Source organism: Astyanax mexicanus, chromosome 5 (genome assembly GCF_023375975.1).
Source record: "Astyanax mexicanus isolate ESR-SI-001 chromosome 5, AstMex3_surface, whole genome shotgun sequence".
NCBI classification, from domain to species: domain Eukaryota; kingdom Metazoa; phylum Chordata; class Actinopteri; order Characiformes; family Acestrorhamphidae; genus Astyanax; species Astyanax mexicanus.
Window position 1 is genome coordinate 54,155,687 of NC_064412.1, and position 27,460 is coordinate 54,183,146.

Genomic DNA, 27,460 nt, shown 5'->3' on the forward strand with positions numbered 1-27,460 from the left:
CCATTAAAAAAATTCAGCTGACTTAATCATAGCTTTGGTGCGCACCGTTTGAAAATGAGTAATTGGGCATTAAAAAATAATAATAAATAATTGGGCATTAAAAAAAAAGAATAAGACGAATTACTTAAATACTACCTCCATATGTTGGAAAAAAAAAACATAACTAGTCAAATTGCCAGTTTTCATATTTACCTGGTGTAATCTATTCATATTCATGCCTGATTTCGGTCTATACATTGTCTATTGTCTATTATAGATTTATATCCAAACCACTAAACTAAACTCCAAAAAATGTTCAGGTTGAACAAGGTACAAATTTGGGGAACACAGTAATTGTGTAAATAATATTGTTTGCATAAAAGAATAAAGTTTAGGGAGAAAGAGAACGAAAGAGTGGATGGTACCTACCTCTCCTGTTTACTGTGTCCATCCAGAACAAAAGCAGAAAGAAACAAACAAAAAAAATGACAGAAAACACATCAGAGAGATACATATTTCAGGGTCTGTCAGAAATACTGAGAATCCCTTCAGATGTTTCTTTTGCTGGGTAAGTTAGAAATGGCACCTCACTAATGAGCTCCCTGCTAAAGGAATATTCTCTTTTCTGTGGTGTCTGTTCTTATTCTCTCCAAATGTCTGCGCTATCTCCTGATCCTCTGTATGTAGCTTTATTAGATGTCCATCCTGACATTTACAGAATTGCTTTTCTTTCACCTCTGTATGCCAGCGGATCTGAACCCCAGCTCTGGGCTTTGCTTAAATAAGTTTATTTTCACTTTTCATGACTAAAAAACCTTTTCACACAATTCAGTGTAGTTTAAACAAAAACATCTGAGAATATAAAGAATAATTAAATTAAGTATAATGCATTTTTGTGTTGTTTTGATCTGTGTTGTTATGTTTTATATTCAGGATTATGGATGATCGTGTTTATGGATGGCAGAGAGAATGAATGCCAGCGTTTTTTAGGGTGTAATCATGTCTATGCTACCTTCTGGCTCCCTCCTTTAGTTAAGCTTTAATACAGTCAGACCTGCCAGAGTTGTCAGCCACAATCTGATTGGCTGGAAAGGCTGGAAATAGGGATAAAAATGGGCCTACAATTGCATTAAAAAGCATTAGCCAGGCTTAACGCTTAAAGTTGTGTTTAAAAGTGTTTAAAATGACTTGTTTTATGTACAATGTCAGTAAGATGCCTACACAGATGTTATATAGAAAATAACCTACTGTATTTTTTTATATATATAAGGTGTGCTACACTGCCAATGAATGTACTATATATTTCTTGGGCTATTTTCGTACATAAGGCTTATATGGCACATTTTAAGCAACAATAGTAAGGAACAAGGGTGTCGCACATGAATCTACACAGATTTCTCTTTTAAAAAAACTGTTTATTTGGGTAAATAAAGTAAAGTGCTTTTGATTATTTATAGTAAGCTTAGATTGCCAGTATTTTCAACAGCACAGTTAGCAGCAGCGCTAGGTGCAGTTAGCAGTGCTTAGCGCTAGTGAATGCCGCCGACAGCGAAACACTGAGGAACCCTGAGTGTTTCTGTAACCCTGGGCGCTGTCTATCAGCTATTGGTTTGTCTAATATAGCTTGTTTTAACACTGTAAACACGCAAACTATAGTATACTCCAATATATATTTACCTCTGAATGGAGAAAGAGCTAGTACTGCGTTTAGCGGCTAATGCTAATGCTGCTGCACCCAGCCTTAGTGCTGGAGAAACTTCACAGAAAATTTACCTTTATGATGCTGTATTTTAGTAAAGTGGCTTTAATGCACCTTAATACCCGACTGGTAGAATGCAAGAATAGTGCACTGCATATAATTGTATAATTGTATAAATTGTAAAAACTTGTAAAACTGTACTCTATAAGGCTAAGCCTCTTTTTCCTGCTACTCTCCAGCGTTTGTCTGTGTAAAGCTCCTGAAAGCTGGACTTGCTGAGGTGTGTGGATTCTCTCCCTGAGTGAAGATTCCTGGTTTAACACCTGCGCTCAGGCCAGACCCCCTCACTGTCCTTAATTATCCATGGCATTACTCGCCCATCTCCCCACTGGCTCCATATTTCCAGCTCTAGCGTAATGGACGTGTCTGTTCCTGCAGGTGACTCAGCATTTCTGCTAGTTTTTGTGAGTCAGCAGGTTTATAGAGAGAGGATTCTTATACACGAGAGAGAGAGAGAGAGAGAGAGAGAGAGAGAGAGAGAGAGAGAGAGAGAACAAGATCTGCTATTTATACTTGAGAGAAAAAGAGAGAGAGAGAGGCATGGAACTGACTGGAGTAAATCATGGAATGCTTTTCCATTCTACACTACTACTACTTTTATATAAAGCTCAATTATCTTCACTCTAATAATTGTTATGTATGTGGTTGGTGTGGCGCAGTGGATAACACCACTGCATTCAGTGAATAACTAACTAACATGTGGGAGACTGGGGTTCCCAATTCCCAATCTGGCTGACTATACTGCTCTACACCAATAAAAAAAGTCCATGGACAAGACTCCTAATGTAATGTACATGTAAATGTATGATTTTGATTATGATTATGTGATTATGTGTCATTTTAACATTATAACATACATATAAGTTTGCATTGCTGTGCATGTAGTTATAATAATCTTTAGGTTGTAATATAAATCTATAAAAAAGTAAATGAAGGATTAATAAACTGGTGTTTCATTTTTTTAGATGAGTGGGGGTGCCAAGATGTTCTAACGAGACCGAAATACCCTTATGTTTATTACTTTTAATTTTTTTTATTTGAGCATTTCTTTTTTACATCATTTTTTATTTTATTTTTTTTTATTTTATTAGCATTGCCGAGTAGCATCACAGCACTAACGCTCAGAGTAAAGTGCAGCGACTCGGTTCCGATACATCAGCTCACAGACACAGCCTTGTGCTGATCCACATCACCCTAGGAGTGATGAGGGGAAAGACTGACATCTACTACTGTACCCACTCAGAGAGAATGCAAGGACAATTTTGCTCTCTCAGGGCTCTGGCAGCTGATGGCAAGGTGCATGACTAGGATTCTAACCAGTGATCTTCCAATCATATTGGCAGGGTTTAAGGCCGATGGACCACATTTGAGCAATTCATTAATAAAAAGAAAATACTCATATCCTAAATACTTAATATAATATTAAATATTCAACTCGTATAATCTCCTAGCTAATGGCTAATGTGTTTCTTATTAAATAATAATAGTATAAACTGGCATCTATTCAATTGTGTTATTCTAATTGTGAGGATGTGATGCTTCGTTACATACTGAATATTACGATGAGTTTAATCAGAGATGGGCTAACAATTTAATGATGATAAAGATTATTAATTTCAGATTATTTTTACTTTTATTATGATTATCATCAGTAGGTATTCATAGTTAGTACTAGTAGTAGTTATAGTAGTAGTAGTGTTATACGTAAAGTAATTCTCACCTTTTGAAGAGGAGGATGGCGATGACGATGATGATGATGAGGATAACGGCGAGGACCGGACCCATCACCCACAGCATCTCCGGATCCTCCGTGTGCCGAGACATCCCACTGTGGAGCTGCACCATGATGGAGTCGGAGAACGGACTCGCGGCAAACGTTTTCTACACCCAACATACACACACACCCAACACACACACACACACGGTCAGAAATCCCATATATGTCTAAGCTCTAGTGTAACAGGATGCATATCTCATAAACCATATCAGAAACAGCCTTTAGAAGAAATGTAAAACATGGTGATCTGGAATTAATAAATGCATTTATTATTAAATATATTTGACTGGTAATGATGTTCAGCAGCTGTATTTAATGTGTGTTTTGGGTACTTGTGACAAGACAGTACATGTATTTAATAGTGTATTTATTTAATAATTCATCTGACCAATCACAACAATACTGCAGATTAATCACAATTAATCACACTTCTCTTCTTCTTAAGACTTAAGACTTAATAATAGACTTTTATACAGTATACATAAAATAAACAAATAAATGAATGTAACAATGTAACAAAAATGGAATTACATCATATGTCAGTCACTTAAAAATAACTGCATTAATCACAACAATATTTTGTAATTAATCATGATTAAAAATATTTAAACGCTGATATGTCAGTGTTTTTTGTGAGGAAGATAGTAAATAGGAAATAATAGTGCAGTGTGATACTTTTTGTACTGTATTATAATATCTTAGGGTAGTTTTTATGTATTTTTTTTTCACATATAATTTTTTAATGTGCTGAGTAAAGGTTTAACGGAGAGCTTTAGGAGAGAAAACATGCAGAAAAGAGGTGGAGAGGTGGAGAGGAGGGTAGTGAGTGTTAGTTATGAGATTTAATCCATATTTCAGCATGAATAAAAAGTAAACTAGCTACCTGCTGAACTCAACAGAAGCGATGCTGTGTTTATATCACTAAATGATATTGCTAATACTATAATTAACAGTTTCTGTAAAGGTAAAATTTTCAAGATTAACCTCATGCAGGTTGATTTGGAAAAGGTACAGCAAATCAACAATAATAACTTCATTAATGATGTTTATTTAGATGCACTCGTTGCTGTAGAGCTTATTGAGAAGGTCAGATACACGGCAGCAGGCTGAACTGCTGACTGAACCCTGAACGTACTGGATGAGCTCTATTAGAGTGAGTTACAGAGCAGGAGGAAGAAACCCAACAAATCTTCAAAGCCTGCAGAGAGACTAGCGCAGTCTCCGGCAAACGCAGCTCCGCTAATCGCTTTAGAAACAGCTCTTAGACAGCGCAGCAGGGCGTGAGAGAGAGAGAGAGAGAGAGAGAGAGAGAGAGAAGGAGGGAGTGAAAGGGTGGAAACGGATGGGAAAAGGGGAAAAGTGAGGGAGAGGAGAGAGAGGAGAGGGACTCCTCCACCCCGCTGAGAATTGAAGGATATGCGTCAGTGGCCTTTGAGGAGAAATCCCATCAGCGCGACACCTTCTCCACTCCCTCCAGAAACGACAGCGGGGGAAAAAAAAAACCCGCAAAAAAACTCTGCAGACGCATGTGAATCATTACAGCGTACAGCCTGCAGCCATGCAGCAGCACCGGGAGAGAGAGAGAGAGAGAGAGAGAGAGAGAGAGAGATAGAAAAATATATATATATATATATATATATATATATATATATATATATATATATATATAGAGAGAGAGAGAGAGAGAGATGAGGCAAAGAGAGATGGAGAAAGAGAGAGAAATATAGAGATGGTGAGAGAAAGAGAGGGACAGAGTAAAAGAGAGATGGAGAGAGACATGGAAAGAGAGAGATAGAGAGAAAAATAGAGATGGAGAGAGAGAGATGGAGAGAGAGAGAGAAATGGAGAAAGAGACAAAGAAAAAGACAGCGAGATGGAGAATGAGAGAAATATAGAAGTGGAGAGAGAGACAGAGAGACGGAGATGAAAAAAGAGTAAGAGGAAAAGAGCGAGAAATATAGAAAGAGAGACGAAGAGATGGAGAGAGAGTGGGAAATAAGGAGATGGTGAAAGAGAGAGCGATGGAGAGAGAGACAGAGAGAGAAATGAGAGAGATCGACAGAGAGATGAAGAGAAAGAGATGGAAAGAGAAGAATAGAGATGGAGAGAGAGAGATATGCAAAGAGAAAGAGGGAGAAAGAAAGAGAGAGAGATGGAGAAGTAGTCCCTACTAGACAACAATAAGATAAGACGTCCATCGATGACAGGGTTGTGGATTCTATACCCAGATTTGATGCACAACCAATAGAAAAAAACAAAAAACAAAATCTCAGTTTTGACTCCTTTAAACTCAGAAGTGTCTCATAAGTGTGTTGTATAAGTAAAATTAGATTGGCCCTAAAACTTGCTACTACTTGCTGGCAACTGGAGAGGTAGAAGAGAACAGAGCTCCAATATTTATTGAGAAATAAGATTAAATAAACCATTAAAAAAGCTCCAGTAAAATGACAGCAGTTCTAGTTAAAGAAGTGTTTGCCAACTCAGGAGCAGTGTAACACTGTCTGTCCTTCATTAGATAGTCTAATATTACACCAGCGCTGGCCGATCATTAGTGGGTCCAACTTAATTCCGGTGCCGGCCCAATATTAGCTGTAGCACAGCGTTAGCTTATTTGCTAAGGGGCTGCTCACTGATAGCCCATCATTAGCCAGACTAACATGATTCAGCGTTAGTCAAACATTAATCAGCCCAGTGTTTTCACACCTGATTTTATTCATGATCAGGTGTAATTGTAAGATTTAAACAGAAACTGAGAACAAACTGAGGAAACTGAGGTGGCGCCGCACCGCAAATTCGCTCCAAATCTCCAACCCTGTCAGTATCTCGCACACTCCAGTCCTCCATTTTCAGTTTTAATCCGTAACAATAACATGTTTGTGTTCTCTTTTCACGAAGGACTAATGCAGCCCACAGCGAGAGTGTGGGGCTTAGTCGATAGCGGTTCTTTAATCAGCTGCAGCGGTAATTAAGAAGCCATCACAAACTCTATTGTATCATAAACAGAGCCAGAGGGTGTCCTGTCTTCGCTCCAGTAAGACCCATTTCATTGTTTTCACCTTGATAGAGCTGTTTGTGGAGAGGCGTGCTGATTCATGTGTCACATAATAAAGTTAAATGGATCAATTTGCTGGGCGTAATTCACTTTAAATGTCCACACACATACACACACACACACACGGTTTCTTCACGCTCTTCCTGACAGCCTGAGCAAGTGGCATTCTATTAGACAGCAGAGCTATAAATAACATTCCACTTCAGACACTCGGCTGATGTTACGCTAACACTGGGAAGACTAATACTGGGGTAAATCTGAACTAGCATGGGGCTGATGTTACGCTGGACCGACATAGTAACGGGTAACATTGTACTAACATTGGTCTAATATTGGGAGAACCTAAAGTAGGCTAAAATTGAACATTACACTTACTAAAACTGAGCTAAAACTGGGCTAACAATAGGCTCATCTAAACAAGAATAAAAACAAATTAAATCTGAACTCACTAAAACTGGGCCAACACTGGACTAACACTAGGTTCATCTTAACGGCTAACTGTGAGCTCACTAAAACTAGGCTAACAATAAAGTAGAACTAGGTTCACATGAAGTGATCGAACACTGAGCTCAAGAAAGCTCGGCTAACTTTGGGCAAACACTGGGTGCAATTTATAAATGGGCTCATTTTAGAGTTACCCTGGGTGCAGTAAAATTGCTGTGGTATTGGGCTAAGCTTGGGCTCAATTAAACTAGGCTAAAATCGGACTAACACCAGGCTAAGCAAAACTGGGCTAACACTGGATTAATACTGGGTTCAGTAAAACTTAGCTTACATTGGGCAAACATTGGGCTCACTGGACTACTAAATTGGGCTAACACTGGACAGAGTAAAACCAGAATCACTAAAACAGAGTTAACACTGGGATAATCTTAGTTAATGTTTGGATAGTTCAGGACTGGGGTCATGTAGGACTGACTAAATCTGTATTGATTAATTGATAGTGAGCCAACACTGGTCTAATATTGCACTGAACTGTTACTGGTTTACCACAAATTGGGCTAACACTGGACACTGGAGAGACTAATTATTGTCTAAATAATACCGGACTAACACTCACTGTGTTTAGAATGGTACATCTCTGAACTGGACTATGATGGACTGAGAAACACTGGACCAGTACAAGGTTGACTTATTTATGGTTGGCTAATAAATAGAATAAAATAGCATGGCTAATATTTCAACAGACTGAACAGAGTCAGCCTGATGTCAGACCAATGGAACGAGTGATGTTGGGCTTATTCAGGACTAACCCTGACTTACTGCTAATCTAACAACCTGCCCTGTGCCTCATCTATAAGGGGCTTCTCTCTGGAAGATCAAACTTTTTCAGGCGCATATCAAACATGAAACATCTGCAGTGAGAATCCCCACCCTCTTCTCTCTCTCTCTCTCTCTCTCTCTCTCTCTCTCTCTCTCTCCACACCCCCCTGGCTCTCTCTGTCACACTGGAGGGTTAACTGCAGGAGAAAACTTTGTGAGTGATGGCAGCCGGCTGTTGGGGAGAGCGGTGAGAGTGGAGCAGAAAGCTCTGAGTGATCCTCTCCGAGGGGAGCTTTCACACTGATCAATTTGAGCTCCTCTATCTGATGGAAGCGTCCCACTGAGTGAGTAATGCACCGCCTTTCACTGAAGTCCCTGTACTTCCCAATGCAGCATCAACACAATGCACGTGTGAGAGTGCGTGAGGGTGTGGGTGTGAGAGGACGCCGAGGGGAAACAAAAGAGAGACAAAATAAGCGTCACCAAATTAGAATGATTTTAGAACTCAATTACAGGAGCTTTCACACCTAAACTGGTTCATTGAGAATTTTCACTAAAGGTCAGGTGTAATAGGTACAGATCAACTAAACCATTGTCCACTTTGTTTGGACTGAAAACTCGTTTTGGATGGTTTGGACTTGTGTACCAATAACAGGAAATGGAGGCAGGCTATTGTCACAAAATAAGCAACAATAGAAGAAGAAAATGAACCGGTGTTGTGTCAAAATCCGACCACTCTTCAAGTCACGCAGCGGTATAGCTGTATCTACTGTAACTGTAGATTAATTCTTGTTTTATATTCTTATAAACAGATATAAAAGAAGGGTATTGGATAAGATTGGTTGTACTCATAATGTGCATGGTGCACCTCACTCACTCACTCACTCACTCACTCGCTCGCTTAGTCACTCACTCACTCACTCACTCACTCGCTTTCTCACTTTGTCACTCACTCGCTCGCTCGCTTAGTCACTCACTTACTCACTCACTCACTCACTCACTCACTCATTCACTCATTCACTCGCTTGCTTTTTCACTTGTTCATTCACTCACTCACTCGCATTCTTTCGCACTTGTTCAATCAGTCACTCACTAACTCACTCACTTGCTTTCTCACTTGTTCACTCACTCCCTTTGTCACTCACTTACTCACTCACTCACTTGCTTTCTCACTTGTTCACTCACTCACTCACTCACTTACTCACTCACTCAATCACTCGCATTCATTCGCACTTGTTCAATCAGTCACTCACTCACTCACTCACTCACTCACTCGCTTTCACTCACTCATTTTGTCACTCACGCACTCACTCACTCACTTTGTCACTCACTTACTCACTTGCTTGCTTTCTCACTTGTTCACTCACTCACTCACTCGCATTCATTCGCACTTGTTCAATCAGTCACTCACTCACTCACTCACTCACTCACTCGCTTTCTCACTTGTTTGTGCACTCACTCACTCATTTACAAACCCACTCATACACTCATTCACTCACATACTCACTCACACACCTTTTACCTTTAGCTTCACCACTTTTACTTATCTCTTCCAAATTCTGTTTGCTTTCCTTTACCTTTATTTTCTTCTCTATTCTTTTCTTTCTTTGTTCTTGCTGCTTCTCTTTTCCTATTTTCTTTTTTTTTTAGCTTTGGAGAGAATAAAGGGAAAGAGTTTTGTTTTTTCTTCACTTTATTTTGATTTGTTCTCATCTTTTTTCCTCTTCTCATCTCTTGCTTTGTTTTTTTCAGTTTTCTCTGTTTTCTTTCCCTCTCCTCTCCTTTTTTTCTCTTCAGCCGTTATTGAAAACAAGTGTTAAAGGATGGCTTCAGTCATTCAGAGCCAAATCACATTTTCATTCCATCTACTCCGTGCTGTTGTTCCTCCCAGACGCTCGTTTTGATAATTGCTTCTAATTTACCGCAACGCTGGGTCTCTTCATAAGGCTACGGGAGGAAATCATCCGGGCGAGCTTGAAGACGACAACAAAGCCTTAAAAGTTCCCAAATTGTGTTTTTAAGAATACAACAAGCCCCAGCGTACGGGTTCTGAAATGAGCACGATCTAATGCAGAATAAAGCAGGATTTATTTCAAATCTACCAGTGGATCTATACAAACACATTACAAAAGTACTCAAAGTTTGAAAGCTCAGTGTTATAGAAAATATCCATCTACACTGGAAACATGGAGGATAAATAATCACTTCCACGACACTGAACATCCCCTGGAGTCTTGGCAAAATTTAACTTAAACTCATACAAAACATATTTGTAGAATGTGTAAAACATTATGTGTAACATGCCTCTTTGAGAAAATAGAGTGAAGACTTTTAACACCACTAACCAGATACCCCTCAAAAGAGTGCATCCCAGAAGATTGAGTAACAACACTTTGGGCTTTACAGTGCAGTTCTGCATGGACTCTTACTATTATAGCAAGTCTCTAGAGACAATACAAGAACATTACAGAAGCACTGCATGATGATGCATTATGCCTGTAATAATACCAGCAAAGGTTAATGAAACTTCCAGTACTGTACACAGGTTTTAGCCCCAAAATCATGTGTGTGTGTGTGAGTCTAAGTGTGTATAAGAGCGTGAAATAGAGAGAGAGAGAGACTTACAGAGTCGTGATCTTGGAGAGCTGCGAGTATAAATATGCGGTAATGCTGTTGTCCGGGCAGGGCTTTGTTGTAAAAGCCGTTGTAGGTTTTCTCGTCCCCCAGGATGAAAGTTTCAGGGAGTGTCTTGAGTTTGGCAGCGATGTACGGCCGCAGGAAATCCGGAGACTGCCTCTTCCTCCGCTTACTCGCTGTCGAGTCTCCACCAGCCTCTAACAACTAAAACAAACACATTTACACACTGTCAGTCAGGTGATGTTAGCAGATGCACAACTGAGGTAAAGTATACAGTATACAAATATTGTAATAAACTATATATTCAATGCTTTTCAAGCACAGCTTGTCTTGTCTCTGTACAGAAGTATTGCCAATAGATTAGGACCCTCTGGTGCAGAGAAAAAAAAAAAACATGAACCTGCATTGGGGCTGCAATGATTAGCTGACATAATCGACAATGTCAAATTTCACACATTAAATTAAGTATTAACTCTTTAAATATCTGAAAATTCACATTTAAAACACCTCTGGACATTTAAAGGGCATTTAAACTTTAAATATGTAGCTGTTTCTATCATCTTGAAGCGATATATAAAGCTAAGAACAGAAATAATTAATGACTAATCAACTAACTGAAAAAAATAATTGACAGATTAGGTAAATGCCAAAAAAATAGTAATTAGTTGTAGCCCTAGATGGATGATAGTAAATAGATAAATGGACAAATGGATGAATGGATAGCTATGGCAGGCTAAAACTGAACCTGGTTGTAAATCTATGTACTGTATTTTTTGGTATATAAAAAGCATATTCATATACGTCTATTTTCTGGTCTATTTTCATACATAAGGCGCACTGGATTATAAGGAGCATTAAGCGACACTAGTAAGGATGCCTACATCGAAGTGAGCAAGGGTGTCGCCATGTTTCAAGCACTTCTACATACATTTCTTTCCTGAAAACCTTTTATTTGGGTGAGTAAAGCACTTTCATTTATTTACAGTAAGCTTCGATTTATAGTATTTGGTATAAAGGTGAGTTTTTCAGTGAAGTTTCTCCAGCACTAAGGCTGGGAGCAGCAGCATTAGCATTAGCATTAGCTGCTAACCGCAGCACTAGCCCTGTGAACCCTGAGTGTTCCGCTAACCTCGGGAGCCATCAGCTAGTGGTTTGTCCCATGTAGCTTTTGTTTTAACATGGCAAACATGCAGATTACAGTCGTATACGATATACTAGGCTCTGAATGGCGAAAGAGCTAGCGCTAAAAGGTTAGCGGCTAATGCTAATGCTGCTGCACCCAGCCTTAGTGCTGGAGAAACTTCACTGAAAACTCACCCTTATAACTCTGTACTTCAGCAGAGTGGATTTATACTGCTCCTTAATAATACCTGACTGGTAGAATTCATACATAATAAGGTGCACCAGATTATAAGGCGAACTGCCGATTTTTGGGAAAGTTAAAGGACTTTAAATGCGTCTTATAGTCTGAAAAATACGGTATACAAAAGGCTACATGAATAAAAAACTGACAGAGATCAAATTCAACATTCAGAACACCTCCGTTCTCTTTCTTTAAAGCTGCAGGCCTTTCTGTCCTCCGTTCCACACAAACCGCACTAAGCCGAATCAAATGCAACAGGATTAATCTTGAACAAATGGAGCGCGGTGCGGTTCTGAATGACGAACACTGGGGGAATGCAGCAAAACGACCATAATCTCAGCGCAGTAATAAACAGCAACAGTCTAACTTGGGCTCCCTGAAGTAATACACCTCTCATCTGAGAGTGTAACACTCATAAAGAAAGCCCGGCTCCGCCGAGAGACGCTTCATTCTTCACTCCAAACCCTTTGCTGCACCGTGGAGTCTGTATGATTGCCACTGCTCAGAAGAAAAGAAAAAAAAGCCCTCAAAAGCCCTGCATTCCATCGCAGCGTATTTATTTTACAAGCCCCGACGCTTTTTGATATTCAACAGGCCTCGTATTAAAGTTTTGGGAGTTTTTTTCCTCTTTTATTTCTCCCGTTCTGCAGACGACGGCGCATTCGTGAGACAGCAAACTCAGGAGAACGAGTCCCAAATCCTCTGTATAAATAACACAAAGAGAGAGAAAATGCCATGAGCGGAGTTTTCAGGTTTCCAGAAGCGGCGGAAAAGAACGGGGAGGAGCAGGCCTGTAGCTGGAACACAGCGGCACAAAACGTTAAATAGAGCGGAGGAAAAGGGAGTTTGTTAAAAAAGCTTGTTCAGCAGAGCACAGCCAGGCTGCAGGGAGATGATGGGAGAGGAGAGGAGTCGTTACAGCAGGTAAAGCTTTACAGCATTCAAAATTTATAGAAACCAGAGAAACAACTGCCCGGACTTTTAGGTGTGAGATGGCTCTCTGTAGATGATCAACAGCTGCTCAAACAACCAACTCCAGGTCTATAATATTATATAACTACTGAAACTAGTACTCAAACTACTACAATGTCAGATTACCTTAAAATGTAGTGTAGTAATGTGCCTTAAAACAGGGTTAGGATTAGTCAATATCCCTTAAATCTAACATTGACTACAATTTTATAAATAAAACTAACATGACTCTAATTTAATCCTTAAATCTAATCTAACACCGACTCATTTAGAAACTTAGTATTCTTCCAATCCTGCTGTGAACAATTCCCGCTGGTACCAGAAGTTACTTTTGGTAGTGTAAACACAGCAAACCGGTTCAAAATTTGGTTTGTGAACCAGAACGGTGCTGGTTTTACATCGGTGGAAAAGCGCTAAATGTGGCTACGTACAGTAATTACAGATGGTTCGTGATGTCTAGACATGCAAATCCAATCTGAACAAATCCACACCCTTTCAGATTTCAGTCGTCTTCTCTCAATGGATGAATGGACATTCTGTTTTGGACTACTGGTTTATGACTTGTTTTTTACTCATTTTCTCTATATAATGCAAGTGAAACTTACGTATTTTAGAAGATAGCACCTCCTGTCTGAACCCACCCATTTTCTTACGAGCAAAAAAAAAAAAAAATTGGAACATGTGACAGTCGAGTGCGTTTTATTGCCCAGGTGTGTCCTGATACATTAATTATTTGAACAGTAAAAAGCGGTGAATGTCTTGACTTATTTTCAGATTTGGGTTTTATCTTTGCAGACTGTGCACTTATAGTTAGAAGTGTAACCAACATGAAAACCAAGGAGTTGTCTATGGGTGAAAAACTGAGAGAGGATAGAAAATCAATCAGAGACATTAGAGCACAAATATTGCTCATAGCCTGTATGGTAATGGTAACTGTATGGAATGTCCTGAAGAAGAAAGTCGTCTCTGGTGTACTAAGTAACATATAAGTCTCTTAATGAAAGAATGGGCATTTTGTTTTGAACTATTGGTTTATGACTTATGTTTTTATTTATTTTCTTTTCCTTATGCAAGTAAAATTTAGCATTCGTATATATTAAAGGAACACTCTTCATGAAGTTTCTGCCACTCTATCACCACAGAATGTTCACAGCATGTGAAAGACAGCTGGTGTTTTCAAACGCTGTCAAACTAAAGTGACAATATAGTGTTGGCTAAATGATTCCATAAAGCCTTGAGGGAGGTGATTCCTGCAAAATCATAACATCCCATAATACTGAGTGGCACAGGCCATTAGTCCCACCGCAGCACTTTGCCAGGAGAAGCGAGTAATTCAGAATGAGCTGTAGGCGACGGCAAATGGAGTAGGACTTGCTACAGGCCGCCTACTGAGGCCACTTCGGCCTCAACTAGCATGCAATAGTTTCAGCTGGAATAAATCCACCATCCAAGCTGGCTTCTGCTGTGGACGGAGTCCAGAACCAATCAGATTCCAACAGTTTGCTTTAGGCTTCAAATCTTTCAAACCCAAGTATATTTACCAAGTGCTTCAAGGCCAAAAGTTCTCTATCAACTCAGAGTCTCTCCAACACTCACAGCTCTGACTTCTACAAACACAGTACTCACACTGCATACACAACCAACCACCCACCTATCCACCCACCCACTGCTGCTCCAGTGTCACTGCTGGGCTGAGGATGCTCCATCACCCAAATAACAGGCTTCCTTTAGTATGTGGTAAACTGTAAAACTGTGTCCCCATTTAGTAGGGTGTGCACTAATCTAGTCATCACACACACATACAGTACTCTATGTACTACATGTTATTGGGGCCTCTAAAAAAATAAGAATATTATTGAAAAGTAACTTTATTTTTATACTATATATATATATATATATATATATATATATATAGTTATATAGATGTATTACACGAAGAGTGATCTATTTTAAGCATTTATTTATTTTATTGTTGATGGTTATGGCTTACAGCCAATTAAAAAACCCTATAATCAGTGTTTTAGAAAATTTAAATATTATATATAAGACCAGTTGGTACTTCTGGCAGTGTGGGCAGTGTGCAAACTCCTGCTGGAAAATGAAATCTGCATCTACATAAAAGTTGTCAGTAGCAGAGGGAAGCATGAAGTGCTGTTTCCAGGAAAACAAAGTGCTATTTCCAGGAAAACAAAACTGCACTGACTTTAGACTTGATAATAAAACACAGTGGATCAACACCAGCAGATGACTTGGCTTTTTTCTTTTTAGATGCACCTGTATATGCTGGTTCTGTGTGTTCACATACTGTACCTCATCCAGGTCCATGTCTTCTGGGCTTTCCCAGCGTCGCAGTGTGGCTGGTGTCACCGGCACCACCACTATGTAGAACCATCTACAAAAAGACAAAAACGTACATACAGTAAATAATTCATATATGAAATGTACCAATTAAGTGTACCAATGTACCAATTAAGGTGGTCTAATATGGTGGTCACATGCTCTCATTCTATTAACTTACAGCACATTACGTTATGAATGAATTTTCCTTCTTTCCTTCTCACACTACCAGTGTTTTACATATTCCATATGTATTATACTTTAGATACTCAAGATTAATGACCATATGTAATGATATGTGTGATATGTATTAGAAATCCTAAGTGAAAAGTGTTCAAGAGAATGAAGAGTAAATAGTGCAGTGAATAAAGGTTTTTCCACTACAGAAACAACCCACTTTACCACGTTAACAACCTGAGTATTTAAGCCTTTAAACAGTTTTTGGTTCCATAAACAACCATTATTAAAAAACAGACTGTACTTGAGACTATTAAACAATTTAGTGGGACTTTGGTCGTCAGCATGCCTTTTTTTTTTCCCAGTGAATTGTCATGCTATTCTTATGATTGGTTCTTTTTCAACATCCAGAGTGTTTTAACTGCCACAATAATGTAAGAACACATGTTAAGTTTGTTTAGCAAGACCATACATTGGTAGAGTTTTGGCCAGGTGTTTGCATTTGCCCTTGGTTTGCTTTATGCCCTTATACTGAGTATGTTTCTGGTTTCTTAGTCACCATTTGGCCCTGCAATGGAAAAAGCCAACGTAACATGGAAATTGGACTGACGTTCATTGTGAAACTATATATTTTTTTACCTGTTCAAGACACAGTAACAACGATCTGAGTTACAGTCGTACAACATCACCCATCTGTCATGTTCTAGGTTCTAGTGAATGAAAGCATGTAGTGTGTGATTTAGCAAACCAAGGCTAAATGATTAATTCAATAAATTATTCTGTTCAGTCGTGTCACACCTAGTGAGCATCACACTAGCGATACAAACAGGAATACAATGGAACACGATGGTGTGATGGAGGCATTGTGCATCTCCTCTCCTCTCCTCTCCTCTCCTCTACTCTCGCAGAGGAACTCGCAAACAAAAAGGACGGAAAGTCTTTCAGAAAAACAGAACAGCAGAGTGTCCCGAGCAATTACAGCCAAAAACCCAGCCCACACTGTGGTGCTCTTCTGTCTTCACGTCACGTATGAATGGCAGATGCCATTTCGGGATTCTTCAGAGAACATGCTCTTCTGCTTTTTTTTTTTTTTTTTTTCTTTCATTCGGAGTCTGAGATTGGTTTGTTGTGTGTGCGCTCTGCCTCCAGTCTGCTCTCTGATGGAGCGACCTGGTTGAACATTAAGATACTGATTGCATTTCTAAATTATTTCTCTACAGCCCCGCAGCCTCTGGCTTACTCACTGACTGCAACAAACACTTGAGACCCAATTAAGTCTGAGCGATTCTGCCCCCTTACACACACACACAAACACACACACACAAACAAACACACACTCACTCACACAGACACAGATCAGGGCTGGCTGTGAACCGCAGCGGGGGAGAGATTCTTCAGAATCTTCATCAGATATAATCGCTTTAACTTCACACGCTTAGCCGTCGAGCTCGGCTCTCGATCAGCTGCCAATAATTTCCTATATTCCACAAAAGAATCAAATATTAAAACAGCCATTGTATCTTTGTTGTGTGAAAACGCTGGTTTTGTATCCTCTTTTAATATCCTTGTGTCAAATGTTCCTCTCAGAAACAGCAAACAGCAAAATACTTCCAGGCAGTTACATTTTCACGCTGTTTATTTTAGTATGTCTGTGTTACCTTGTTTTTTTTTATTATCATTGAGAGTATAGTATGGAGCATTTGAAACAGTTTGAAACAGGGTAAATCTGGACTCATCAGACTCATCACATGACCTTCTTCTATTGCTCTAGAGTCTAATCTTCATGCTACCTAGCAAATCGAAACTTTTTTCTGGTTAGCTTCACTGATTAGTGGTTTTCTTAAGGCTACACAGCAGTTCAGTGCAAATCCTTTGAGTTCCCTTCACATTGTGAGTGTGGACATGCTCTTACTTTCACTATTAAACATATCCCTGAGTTCTACTGTTGTTTTTCTTGTATTTCATTTCACCAAATGTTTAAGTAATCACCAATCACAATCATTTAGGGTTTTTTTTTGGTCACATTCCTTCTTCCAAGAGGATGAGTCCCCACTATACTTCCAGTTTTTAACCCTTGTGTGGTGTTCGGGTCTGTGGGACCCGTTTTCATTTTTCATCAAATGATAAAAAAAATATATTTTTTCTAACTCAAACTCATTGGCATTGGCTCATTTTCTACTCATATCTTGAGTTTAATTCATTTTCTTTTACATTTTATTAAAAAACACTAATAAAAAGAGTAGCACTTTTTGAAAGAAATGTAACATAAGAAAGGTAAAGGGCAAATATTAACCATGTAAGCTGTTTTTATAGCTTGCAATTTAGGTGAAGCGAGCATGTGTAAAGCATTTTAATGTAACATTGCTTAATATTGCTGAATTAAGTACAAGTAACAAAGTAAACGAGTAACAAAAATATGAACACCACACAAGGGTTAATAATGCGTTGGACAGTTGTTTTTAGTAACCCAATTTCAGTAGTTTTTGCTTAGATGTTTCTCTGCTTGGTGAATGCCAATAGTTTGACCCTTCTCAAACAGACTGACATCTGACAGTGTATATAGATGACATCACCACCCACAGTGGACAGTGCAGTTAATGATAATGATCGTGACTGGCGGCGTCTGGCTAGAATTGTCCATGTGAACAGACCAGAGACTCTGGCAGAGTTTAGATTTAATACTGTGAATATATCTATTTTTTTATTGCTATTGGTAAATATTATTTAGGATGTATTTTACAGCGTGTTTATTTTTGTCTTGCCTTGCCTGTAATAATGACCTGACAACTCTGACCATTTGTTTTCTTTTAATGAGGGTAGGGGTGAGGGAGGGGTTTATAAAAATGTGCATAAGTGGTGCTGGGCCCATTTGTTTGGTTCTGTGTGTGAGAGAGATTCAGATGTCTGAAGGCAACAGCGGTTACAGCAGAGAGAAAATGCCATTTTATAATACGAGCTACCCAAACAGATTTATTGATTTTGCATTCAAATGGGAACATGTCCCAGTTATTCCTCCACTCTGCATTAGCGTCACTACCTGCCTACCTGTTTTATTTTTAGCTTATTCTTTAGCTGGAGCTAAAAATCAACTTGTATCTGTGTGAACAATTATAACATACATATTATGCATAAAACAACAATAAAAATAAAGACAACAGTGACAATATACAGTATAGTACATATGTATATATATATATACTTTTGAATGTATGACGTGCGAGGCATTATGAAATGTTTCACACACGTCATTGGACCGGTGGTGCTGACACTTCTGCAGGAGATGTAAGTTTAGCTCAACAGTGAATAAACAGCTATAAGCTAGGCATCGCTGTATGAGTCACCATTAGCATTAGCGATGTGCTCCAGAGGCTATTTTCAATTCTGCTGGCCTCTCAGTGTCCAGCCAGCTCAGACTACTGCATCATCTCAAATCCCTCCACTGACCCAAACTAAAGCCTTCTGAGGCTGTTCGTCAGCTCAGAGTGTGTGTGTGTGTGTGTGTGTGTGTCAGACAGAGAATTTATGCTTTATTTTATGAACTTATTCTCTTGCTTTTCTCATGTAGACTTTAATATAGCGTACACCACATATACAGGGGTTGGACAACCCACAAACTGAAACACCTGGTTTTAGAGCACAATAATGTATTGTGGTGACGGACAGTTCTGGTGGAAACAGGAGAGTTGAGGTGCACATTGAATTCTGCCGTGATTTGATCAGCCGTGGTTTTATGTTTTTTGGATACAATCTGGGTTAGCACCCGAACATCCCTTTCAGACAGCTTCCTCTTACAGCGTCCACAGTTAATCCTGTTGGATGTGGTTGGTCCTTCTTAGTGGTATCCTATTCCCAAAAGGCACTAACTGAAATGTCTCTACCGAGTACCAAAAGGTGTAAAAAAAAAAGAAAAGGTGACCGTTTTAATGCTTTGTATGAAACAATGAGGTAAAAACAACCTTGCCTGAAAAATACAGAAAACTAACAGCGTTAAAAAAATCATGATTATATTTCATTTTTAAGTGATTGACACCATTAGTCATTAGATTAAATTTAATTTTGTCAATGTAATGCTCCTATTTAAAAAAAAACTATTAAATTGAAATGCATAAAGCAATATGTGTAGAAAAAAATAATTGTAGTTTAAGCACAAGCAATGATTTTTGTTCTTAATAAAGCGTCACAAACATGCACACTGTTCGTTCCAACAAGATCCAGAAAGATGGAGAGTCTCTCATGGTGACAGTATGAGAATAAGATTACTCATGTTGGCTGTTGAATAAATACGATGTATGAGATTAAAAAGTATCCATTAAGTATCGGTACCAAATTGAAAGTATTGTATTTGTATCATTTTTTAAATTTTTATTCTCAAAACAATACCCATCCCTAATAATCAGGCCTCGCTCCAACTCTGATCACTCATGGCACCTTGCCATAAGATAACACCTCACAACTTACACAGGTGTGGGCATTCCTATGTTGAGATTATAAACTGCAATACTGCATGATGTTGCATGACTGCATGATTCTGGCATGCAAGTGTAGATATGATGGATCTGTTAATATCTGTTTTATTGTACAGTGACTGTTTTATGACTTAACATTATTTATATGAACACACAAAAAAATCTACTTTATCAGTTTTTATCCTCTATCATGTTCAGGATGAGCACAGATCAAAGCAGACGGGGAAAAAAACCTGTAACAGAGAGATGCAGTTCAGGGTAGTAGTACTGTATCTGTCTGCAGTAAAAGCACACACTGATCTTTAGGACAGTAACATCTAAGACTGGAGTAAATACAGCACAGAGAGCTAAAAGATCATTTCAGTGGAGATGAGTTGAAATAAGACGGTACAGCTCTGCTCCGCTAATTAAAGAGAGTTTAACGCTGAAACTGCAGGCAGTTTTCACTCACTGGCTGAGGGGCTGATTATGATTTTTGATGGTGATGATTATATTTATACTAGAGCTGATGTGGCTGTAATTGCCATAACGACCAGACGGTGAGTTATTTACATTGCTTTAGTAAATATTCACAGCCTATGTGCTTACATATTTTCAATGTGTTCCACTTTTTAAATTTTGTTTATATTACCTCTAATCAATTGCAATGATCATTATCTCCTGTATTCCTGATTTACCTTACCTAGAATAATTGTACTGTATTTATTTATTATACGTAGAAGATTACTCACTGATTAATAATAAATGAATAGTCAGTATAGAGTACTCTATAAATATTATACATGATTTAGTATCTGCTAACCATAATCAATAAGTCATTGTATATTACAATGAATTGTTTTTTTATTGTTTTTAATTATGTAATTAATTACTTTGCATTATTCAGTGACTACTATAAGATACTAATTTGCTGTACTAAAAATGATTCAGTAATTAAAGTAAGTACTATAATTTGTTTAGTAACTACTATCAACAATTTAAAAATGACTATATATATATATATACAGTATATATATATATATATATATATATATATATATATGTAAAAAAATAAGAGACCACTTCAGTTTCTGAATGAGCTTTTCTGATTTTGCTATTTATAGGTATATATATGACAATAAACTTGACCTCAAACAATGCAAAGAAAATAAGTTCATATTCATAAAGTTTTAAGAGTTCAGAAATCAATACTTGGTGGAATAACCCTGTTTTTCAATTTTAATTTTCATGCATCTTGGCATCATGTTCTCTTCCTCCACCAGTCTTACACACTGCTTTTGGATAACTTTATGCTGCTTTACTCCTGGTGCAAAAATTCAAGCAGTTCAGCTTGGTTTGATGGATTCCAGAGGTTTTCAATTTGGTAAAATCATAGAAACTCATCATTTATAAGTGGTCTCTTATGCTGTGTATATAGCATCAATATGATAATGATGACATTAATAACTTACTGTAAATATAGATGTTATAACTCTTATTATTATATCTGATCTAAAAGCTACACTCATAAGATGGTCTGGGTTTTGAACAGGGGATCCTATAGACACGGTGTCAGTACATGATGTTTTAAGTAAAATATATGAAATAAATAAGTAAATAAATGATTTTATTATTATTATTATTATTATTATTATTATTATTATTATTATTATTAATGAGCAGTATCACAGGCAGTGTGACAGACCTGACGTGAGTGCTGATGGTGGGGTTGACTCTGGGCAGCGTGACGGTGAGTTTTCCCCCCTCCTCAGGGTCCTGTTGGGATCTGGTTGGTTTGCTGGTCAGCAGGTCGGGGGCCGTGCGGATGGAGACCTGCTGCTGGAGGCCGCCTGCGCTGTTCCCTCTGCTCATCAGAACGAAGGAGTAATCTGTGTCCGGCTGCAGACGAGTGATCAGCTTCCTCTTCAGGTCCCCCTGCACCTCCACACTCTGCTGATTATACAGGATCTGCCAGCAGAGGGGGCCGCCATTAACACTACTCCATATCACACCATAAACATTTAAAATTGCATTTATTTAGCATAGCAATGATTGTGTATTATTAATACATTTACATTTTATGCAAAACTTCAACACAGTTCAGATACACATTTTCAGTTGTCATCTATATTTTTTTTCTGTCTGTAATTGCTATACATCTGCCTGTATGTCTTCTCTGTGTGTCTCTATCAGTGTCTCTAACTCTATCTCTTTTTCTTTTTATCTATCTTTATAGTAATGTCACAAAGCAAGTAATAATAAAAAAAATTGTAATATGCTGTAGCAGCATATTGTAATATCTGTGTAGCAGCAACACCTTTAATGACACCTTTAATTCTGATATGGGCAAATTTCATAAGTGCTATTGAAATCTATCTGATACATATCTGATGCAAGCTAATGTGACTTTTTTATCCAACTTTTATTTTAAAGAGAATAAAATATGTGCGAAAAAGTGAAAATAGATGACAGCAGTGAGGGAGGATTGTGAGGTAACATGCCTCATAAATATTTTATTTCAAGTTTGTATATACAGCTCTGGAAGAAAAAATAAGAGACCACTTTAGTTTCTGATTTATAGGTTTATGTTTGAGTAATTATGGTTGAGTATTGTCATTTAGAGCATTTATTTGCAATAAATGAGAAATGGCTGAAATAAAAAGATGCAGAGCTTTCAGACCTCAAATAATGCAAAGAAAACAAGTTCATATTCATAAAGTCCAGAAATCAATATTTAGTGGAATAACCCTGCTTTTTAATCAGTTTTCATGCATCTTGGCATCATGTTCTCCTCCACCAGTCTTACACACTGCTTTTGGTTAACTTTATGCCTTTACACCTGGTGCAAAAAATAAAGCAGTTCAAAGAGAGAAAGACGCTCATCATTTTTAAGTGGTCTCTTATTTTTTTCCCAGAGCTGTATAAGTTACATACTTGTCAACTGTTGTGGCTCTTGCTCCTCTATAACATAACATGTAGCATAAACAGATTCTCAGTTATATTTCCATCAGTCAGACTTCTGAAACTTCTAAAATAGCTTGCTGGTAAAGATGAAACCGAAACTTCATGTGAAGCATTGCTCAATGCGTGTTTTGGATATAATCAAAGGTCAGATTTGGGCCACTTTTTCTCCTGTATCTACAATATCTGTGTGTAAATCTGTATCTTACCTTAAAAGGCACTTGGGACTTGTATGTTTCGGGCACTTCCCACGTGAGCAGAACCGACGATTTCATCACGGCTTTCACACCAAAGTTTTTGGTGAACTCTGAGGAGAAAAAGTAGGAGTTTGATCAGGTTAAAATCATGTTAATTCTGGTTCTGCTACATGACTCCTGCTTCAACATGTGGAATTGGGTTTCAAAAGTATCACAACTGCTTAAAATAACAGGTTTTGATCGCTGATAGGGTTACAGTCAAGGTCAAACGTGTCTAACATGGAAATCACAAGTTACATCTTGTTTTTAAAAAATGAGATAAGTATGAGATAAGAAGAAATGGGGGCATTTCTTTTAAAACGCTGTAAAAGTTTCAGTCTTTAAAAAGAGGCTTAAACTATTACTGGAAACTCTCTTCACTCATTCTTTTCAGAACTATTACATTTAAATGTAGAATATGTGACAATAAAATATTAAAAGAAAGAGGCCGGCTCACGACACACAGGAATGACTGACTGCAGCTCACACACACAATGAAAAGCATTCTGGCAGGATGAATTATTAATTATTAATAATAATAGGGAAGGCAGTGGTTTATGGAGAGAGGCTTCATTCTGTGCTGATGCTGGTGTTCTTTATTTTTGATGCATATATCTGGGAATGCTGGGAATCGTGATACCTATACTATACTTCATCTACCTGCATTTTCAATAATGTTCCATGTATTTATTTATGTATAACCTTAGTTAAATGCAGATTGTGCTGCCGAGAAGCAAAACAATCTATATGTCTCTTTCTATCACACTCACTTTCTGCAGTTAATCAGATTTAAACCTTATTAATGAGGGCTTATTATCAAATACACTGTAAAAATGTTGAATAATACAACTTAAAATGAATATAATGAAACTAAGTCAGTTCAATCAGCAATATATTTTAAGTTAACCCTCTCAAAATAGTAAACGAGCTGTAGCTAAAATTAATTAAATGAATTACATTTCCATCTGTAAGTTAGAACTTCTTTATTCGCATAATGTTCCAGACTTGTAAGCTTTTGCAAATCTGATCGTTTTCAGGAATTTGAACTTATGATCTTCTTGGTCTTGATGAGCTGCAGTTAGACGGTAGGGCCACCCTAAAGCTGTGAAATGACACTACATACAAACACATTTCTGAGTAAATTTACCATTCTGTTCTCTCTCAGACACAGGAATGAACATACTACAGTTTCTCAGCTCTTGGGTGGCACAACTGTCTAACTGCCAGCTTGTCAATAGTGAGGAGATTCACATTAATGAGCATACTGTAGTTTCTCAGCTCTTGGGTGGCACAACTGTCTAACTGCCAGCTTTTCAATAGTGAAAAGATCCACAGGAATTAACATACTGTAGTTTCTCAGATCTCGGGTGGCACAACTGTCTAACTGCCAGCTTTTTAATAGTGAAAAGATTCACAGGAATGAACATGCTGTAGTTTCTCAGCTCTTGGGTGGCACAACTGTCTAACTGCCAGCTTTTTAATAGTGAAAAGATTCACAGGAATGAACATGCTGTAGTTTCTCAGCTCTTGGGTGGCACAACTGTCTAACTGCCAGCTTGTCAATAGTGAGGAGATTCACCGGAATGAACATACTGCAGTTTTTCAGCTCTTGGGGGGCACAACTGTCTAACTGCCAGCTTTTCAATAGTGAAAAGATCCACAGGAATAAAAATATTGTAGTTCCTCAGCTATTGAGTGGCACAACTGTCTAACTGCCAGCTTGTCAATAGTGAGGAGATTCACAAGAATGAACATATTGTATTTTATGAGCTCTTGGGTGGCACAACTGTCTAACTGTCAGCCTGCCATTCTAACAGTGTATCAGTCTGACATTGCAACTTGCAATCTTCTTGCACCATTTTAATACTGATATCATTGTGCATCTCTTGATTTCTGTGTCTGATTTATGGTTTTTAATATATGTTCTATCCTCTGGGAAGCTACGTGTGGATCTCCCCCTCTACCTGTATTGGGGAAAGTGTGTGTTTCACATCCCAAATGCAAGGAATAAATAAATCAAAGCATCTGTGCAAAGCGAAGTATCTGAGTTTCCTTTATTTATTAAACAGACGGCATTCACCCTGACAGCTGCAAACGCAGCAGAGCTGGATCTACAGTATCTAAGACTCTAATACTCGAGTGTGTGTTTGTCAGTGTAAGAACCAGGCTGTGCTGGTCCTGCCACCGTGATGCAGTTATCACCAGCATCCATCAGCCATACGTCTGCTGCTCTCCCCAGCCATCTGCTGTATATGAATAAGCACGCCTGCGTCTGCGCCTGCGTCTGCGTGTGCACTGTACATGCGTGAAACAGCAGTGAAGAGTCGCACGAGTACAATCTGATGCTCTCGGTCCGAGGACACATTTTGTTGTTTTTCTAAGTGTAAGTGAACATATTGTCTGCAGTAAACAAACTCTAAATTTAAATACATTCAGCTCCTGTTGATTTTATAAAGTATTTATATATATATATATATATATATATCAGCCATTAGTTTACAATCAAATAAATTAAGTCTATTTAATCATTTTTTTCTTAAATTATTTCAAATCTATATTCAAGTTAAGTAAAATGAAAAAAAAAGAAAAATGAACAAAAATTTGTTTTATTCATCTGACAAAAATTTGAAGTAGAATTACTGTGCAAAGCAGTACTTTTTATATAGCAAATTGTCAATTAATATAACTTACAATGTAGACCTAATAACTTCATCAAATAAGTTCATCAAAAATTAATTTGAAGAGTAAACTAAACACATTAATTTTAAGGCAATTATTTTAAGAAATTCAAATGATCCAGGCTTATAGTTATACTATTAGTTATACTATTATACATTATTATATACAATTATACTCAATTATATGCTATGTTATAGTACTACACATTCTTACACGTTACAATATGCTAATAAACACAATTCTTTAACTACCCTGTACTCTTTTTATACATTATGTTCTGTAATGTACTATTATACACTTTTAAATAGCATTTTATACTACTAAATTCTACTACATTATTAAACAGACTGCAACACACTGTAATTCACTTTATATTATAAGTAATATATATGTGTGTGTGTGTGTGTGTTTGCGTGTATACAATTATGCATGTGTGTATGCATGTTTCTCACCAGGCATGGAGGTGGCCATGGTCCTGCTCTGGATGCTGGGACTGATGGGTCCTCCTCCTTTACTGGTGAAGGCTCTGACCCTGATGTCGTAGGTGGTGTCCGCCTGCAGGCCGTTGATGGTCATGCGGGTCTGTGCGGTGGTGTTGGTGTGGTTCTGCTGGCTGTTGATGTCCCGGTACACCACCACGTACCGTACGATCTTGCCATTCCTCTCTGCGAGGGGCGGGGGGTCCCAGGCCAGCTCGGTGGAGCTGGTGGTCAGGCCCACCACGCTGAGGTTCTGCGGGTAGCTGCCGGGGACGTCCTCGGGGGTGGTGACCTCTTTGGTGTACTCCTCTCCGTTGCCGGCGCGGTTCCTGGCGCTCAGTTTGAAGATGTAGGTGGCGCCCTTGTGCAGGCCGGTGACGGTGAAGTGGTCGTCGGTGCGTTTGAACTCTCGCACGGTGAAGGACGCGTCCTCCTCGCGCTTGTACTGCAGGGTGTAACCTAGCAGGTCCCCCACCATCTCTTTAGGGGGCTGCCACTGGATCAGAGCTGTGTTCCCTATGGTCGTGCTGATGATCATGGTGGGTTTGCCTGGAACTGAGAGAGAAAAAGACGTGATATGAATCCTGACGTCTGTCACAGCTTAGCCCTGTGTCTGATTGTGATTTTCTTTTCTTTATTTGTCCTTCCTGCTCCTGTCCTCTGTTCTCTTTTGTTTTGTTTGGCTCCCCATGTGCTCCATGTGCTACACGTGGCTCTGTTTTGTCTCATTTGTAACCCCGCCCCCTTGTTACTTCTCCATGTATCCCTTGTCTGTGCCTGTGCATAAATACCTCATGTGCTCCTTTGTTTTCTGATGTTCTTTTTGTTTGACCCTGTCTTGATGTTTTTTTGTTTTGTTTTTTGCTGTCTGTTGAGCCACTGACCTTCTTTTTTGTTTGTTTTACTTCTTAGTTTAAGACCTGGTTAGGTATTTGTTCTATAGTCTTTGTTTTAAGTGTTTTTTTTCTTTGTCTCAGTTTTTGTTTATAGTTTTTGTAATGTCTAAAAAACAAAACCAACTTGCATTTGCTTCTTGCCACCAACGTGTTTCAACAATTATTAGAAAACTGTATTGACTTACATATAATATACAATGAAATATGTAAGTAATAAACTATATAACAAAGCTGTGAAAAATTAAGAAACATACATTGACGCAATTGACACAAGGCTTCTTTAAAACAAGGCTCCTTTATAAAGGGTTTATACATGATTTATAAAGTAGTGTATTAATGGTTATTCATTATGTTGTACATACAACACATAAATAGAAAGAGCCATCAACAGCCTGCGCAATCAATCACATTTTTATCTAAATTATCTTCAGCATCAGGAGGACTAATC

The 27,460-nt window shown here is 38.3% G+C and overlaps 1 protein-coding gene across 8 annotated transcripts in view; it reads right to left on the minus strand.

Annotated features, from left to right (window-relative positions):
• Positions 1 to 27,460, minus strand: part of ptprfa (protein tyrosine phosphatase receptor type Fa) — a 351,362-nt gene that overhangs the window by 40,148 nt on the left and 283,754 nt on the right. For all 8 annotated transcript variants that reach the window (XM_049479799.1, XM_049479803.1, XM_049479804.1 and 5 more), the window contains 6 exons: positions 26,090 to 26,671; positions 22,932 to 23,029; positions 21,467 to 21,729; positions 15,113 to 15,194; positions 10,456 to 10,671; positions 3,459 to 3,619 (listed from right to left, as the gene is read on the minus strand). In XM_049479799.1, the coding sequence (XP_049335756.1) occupies positions 3,459 to 3,619; positions 10,456 to 10,671; positions 15,113 to 15,194; positions 21,467 to 21,729; positions 22,932 to 23,029; positions 26,090 to 26,671 (1,402 nt within the window). The remainder of the gene's footprint in view (positions 1 to 3,458; positions 3,620 to 10,455; positions 10,672 to 15,112; positions 15,195 to 21,466; positions 21,730 to 22,931; positions 23,030 to 26,089; positions 26,672 to 27,460) is intronic.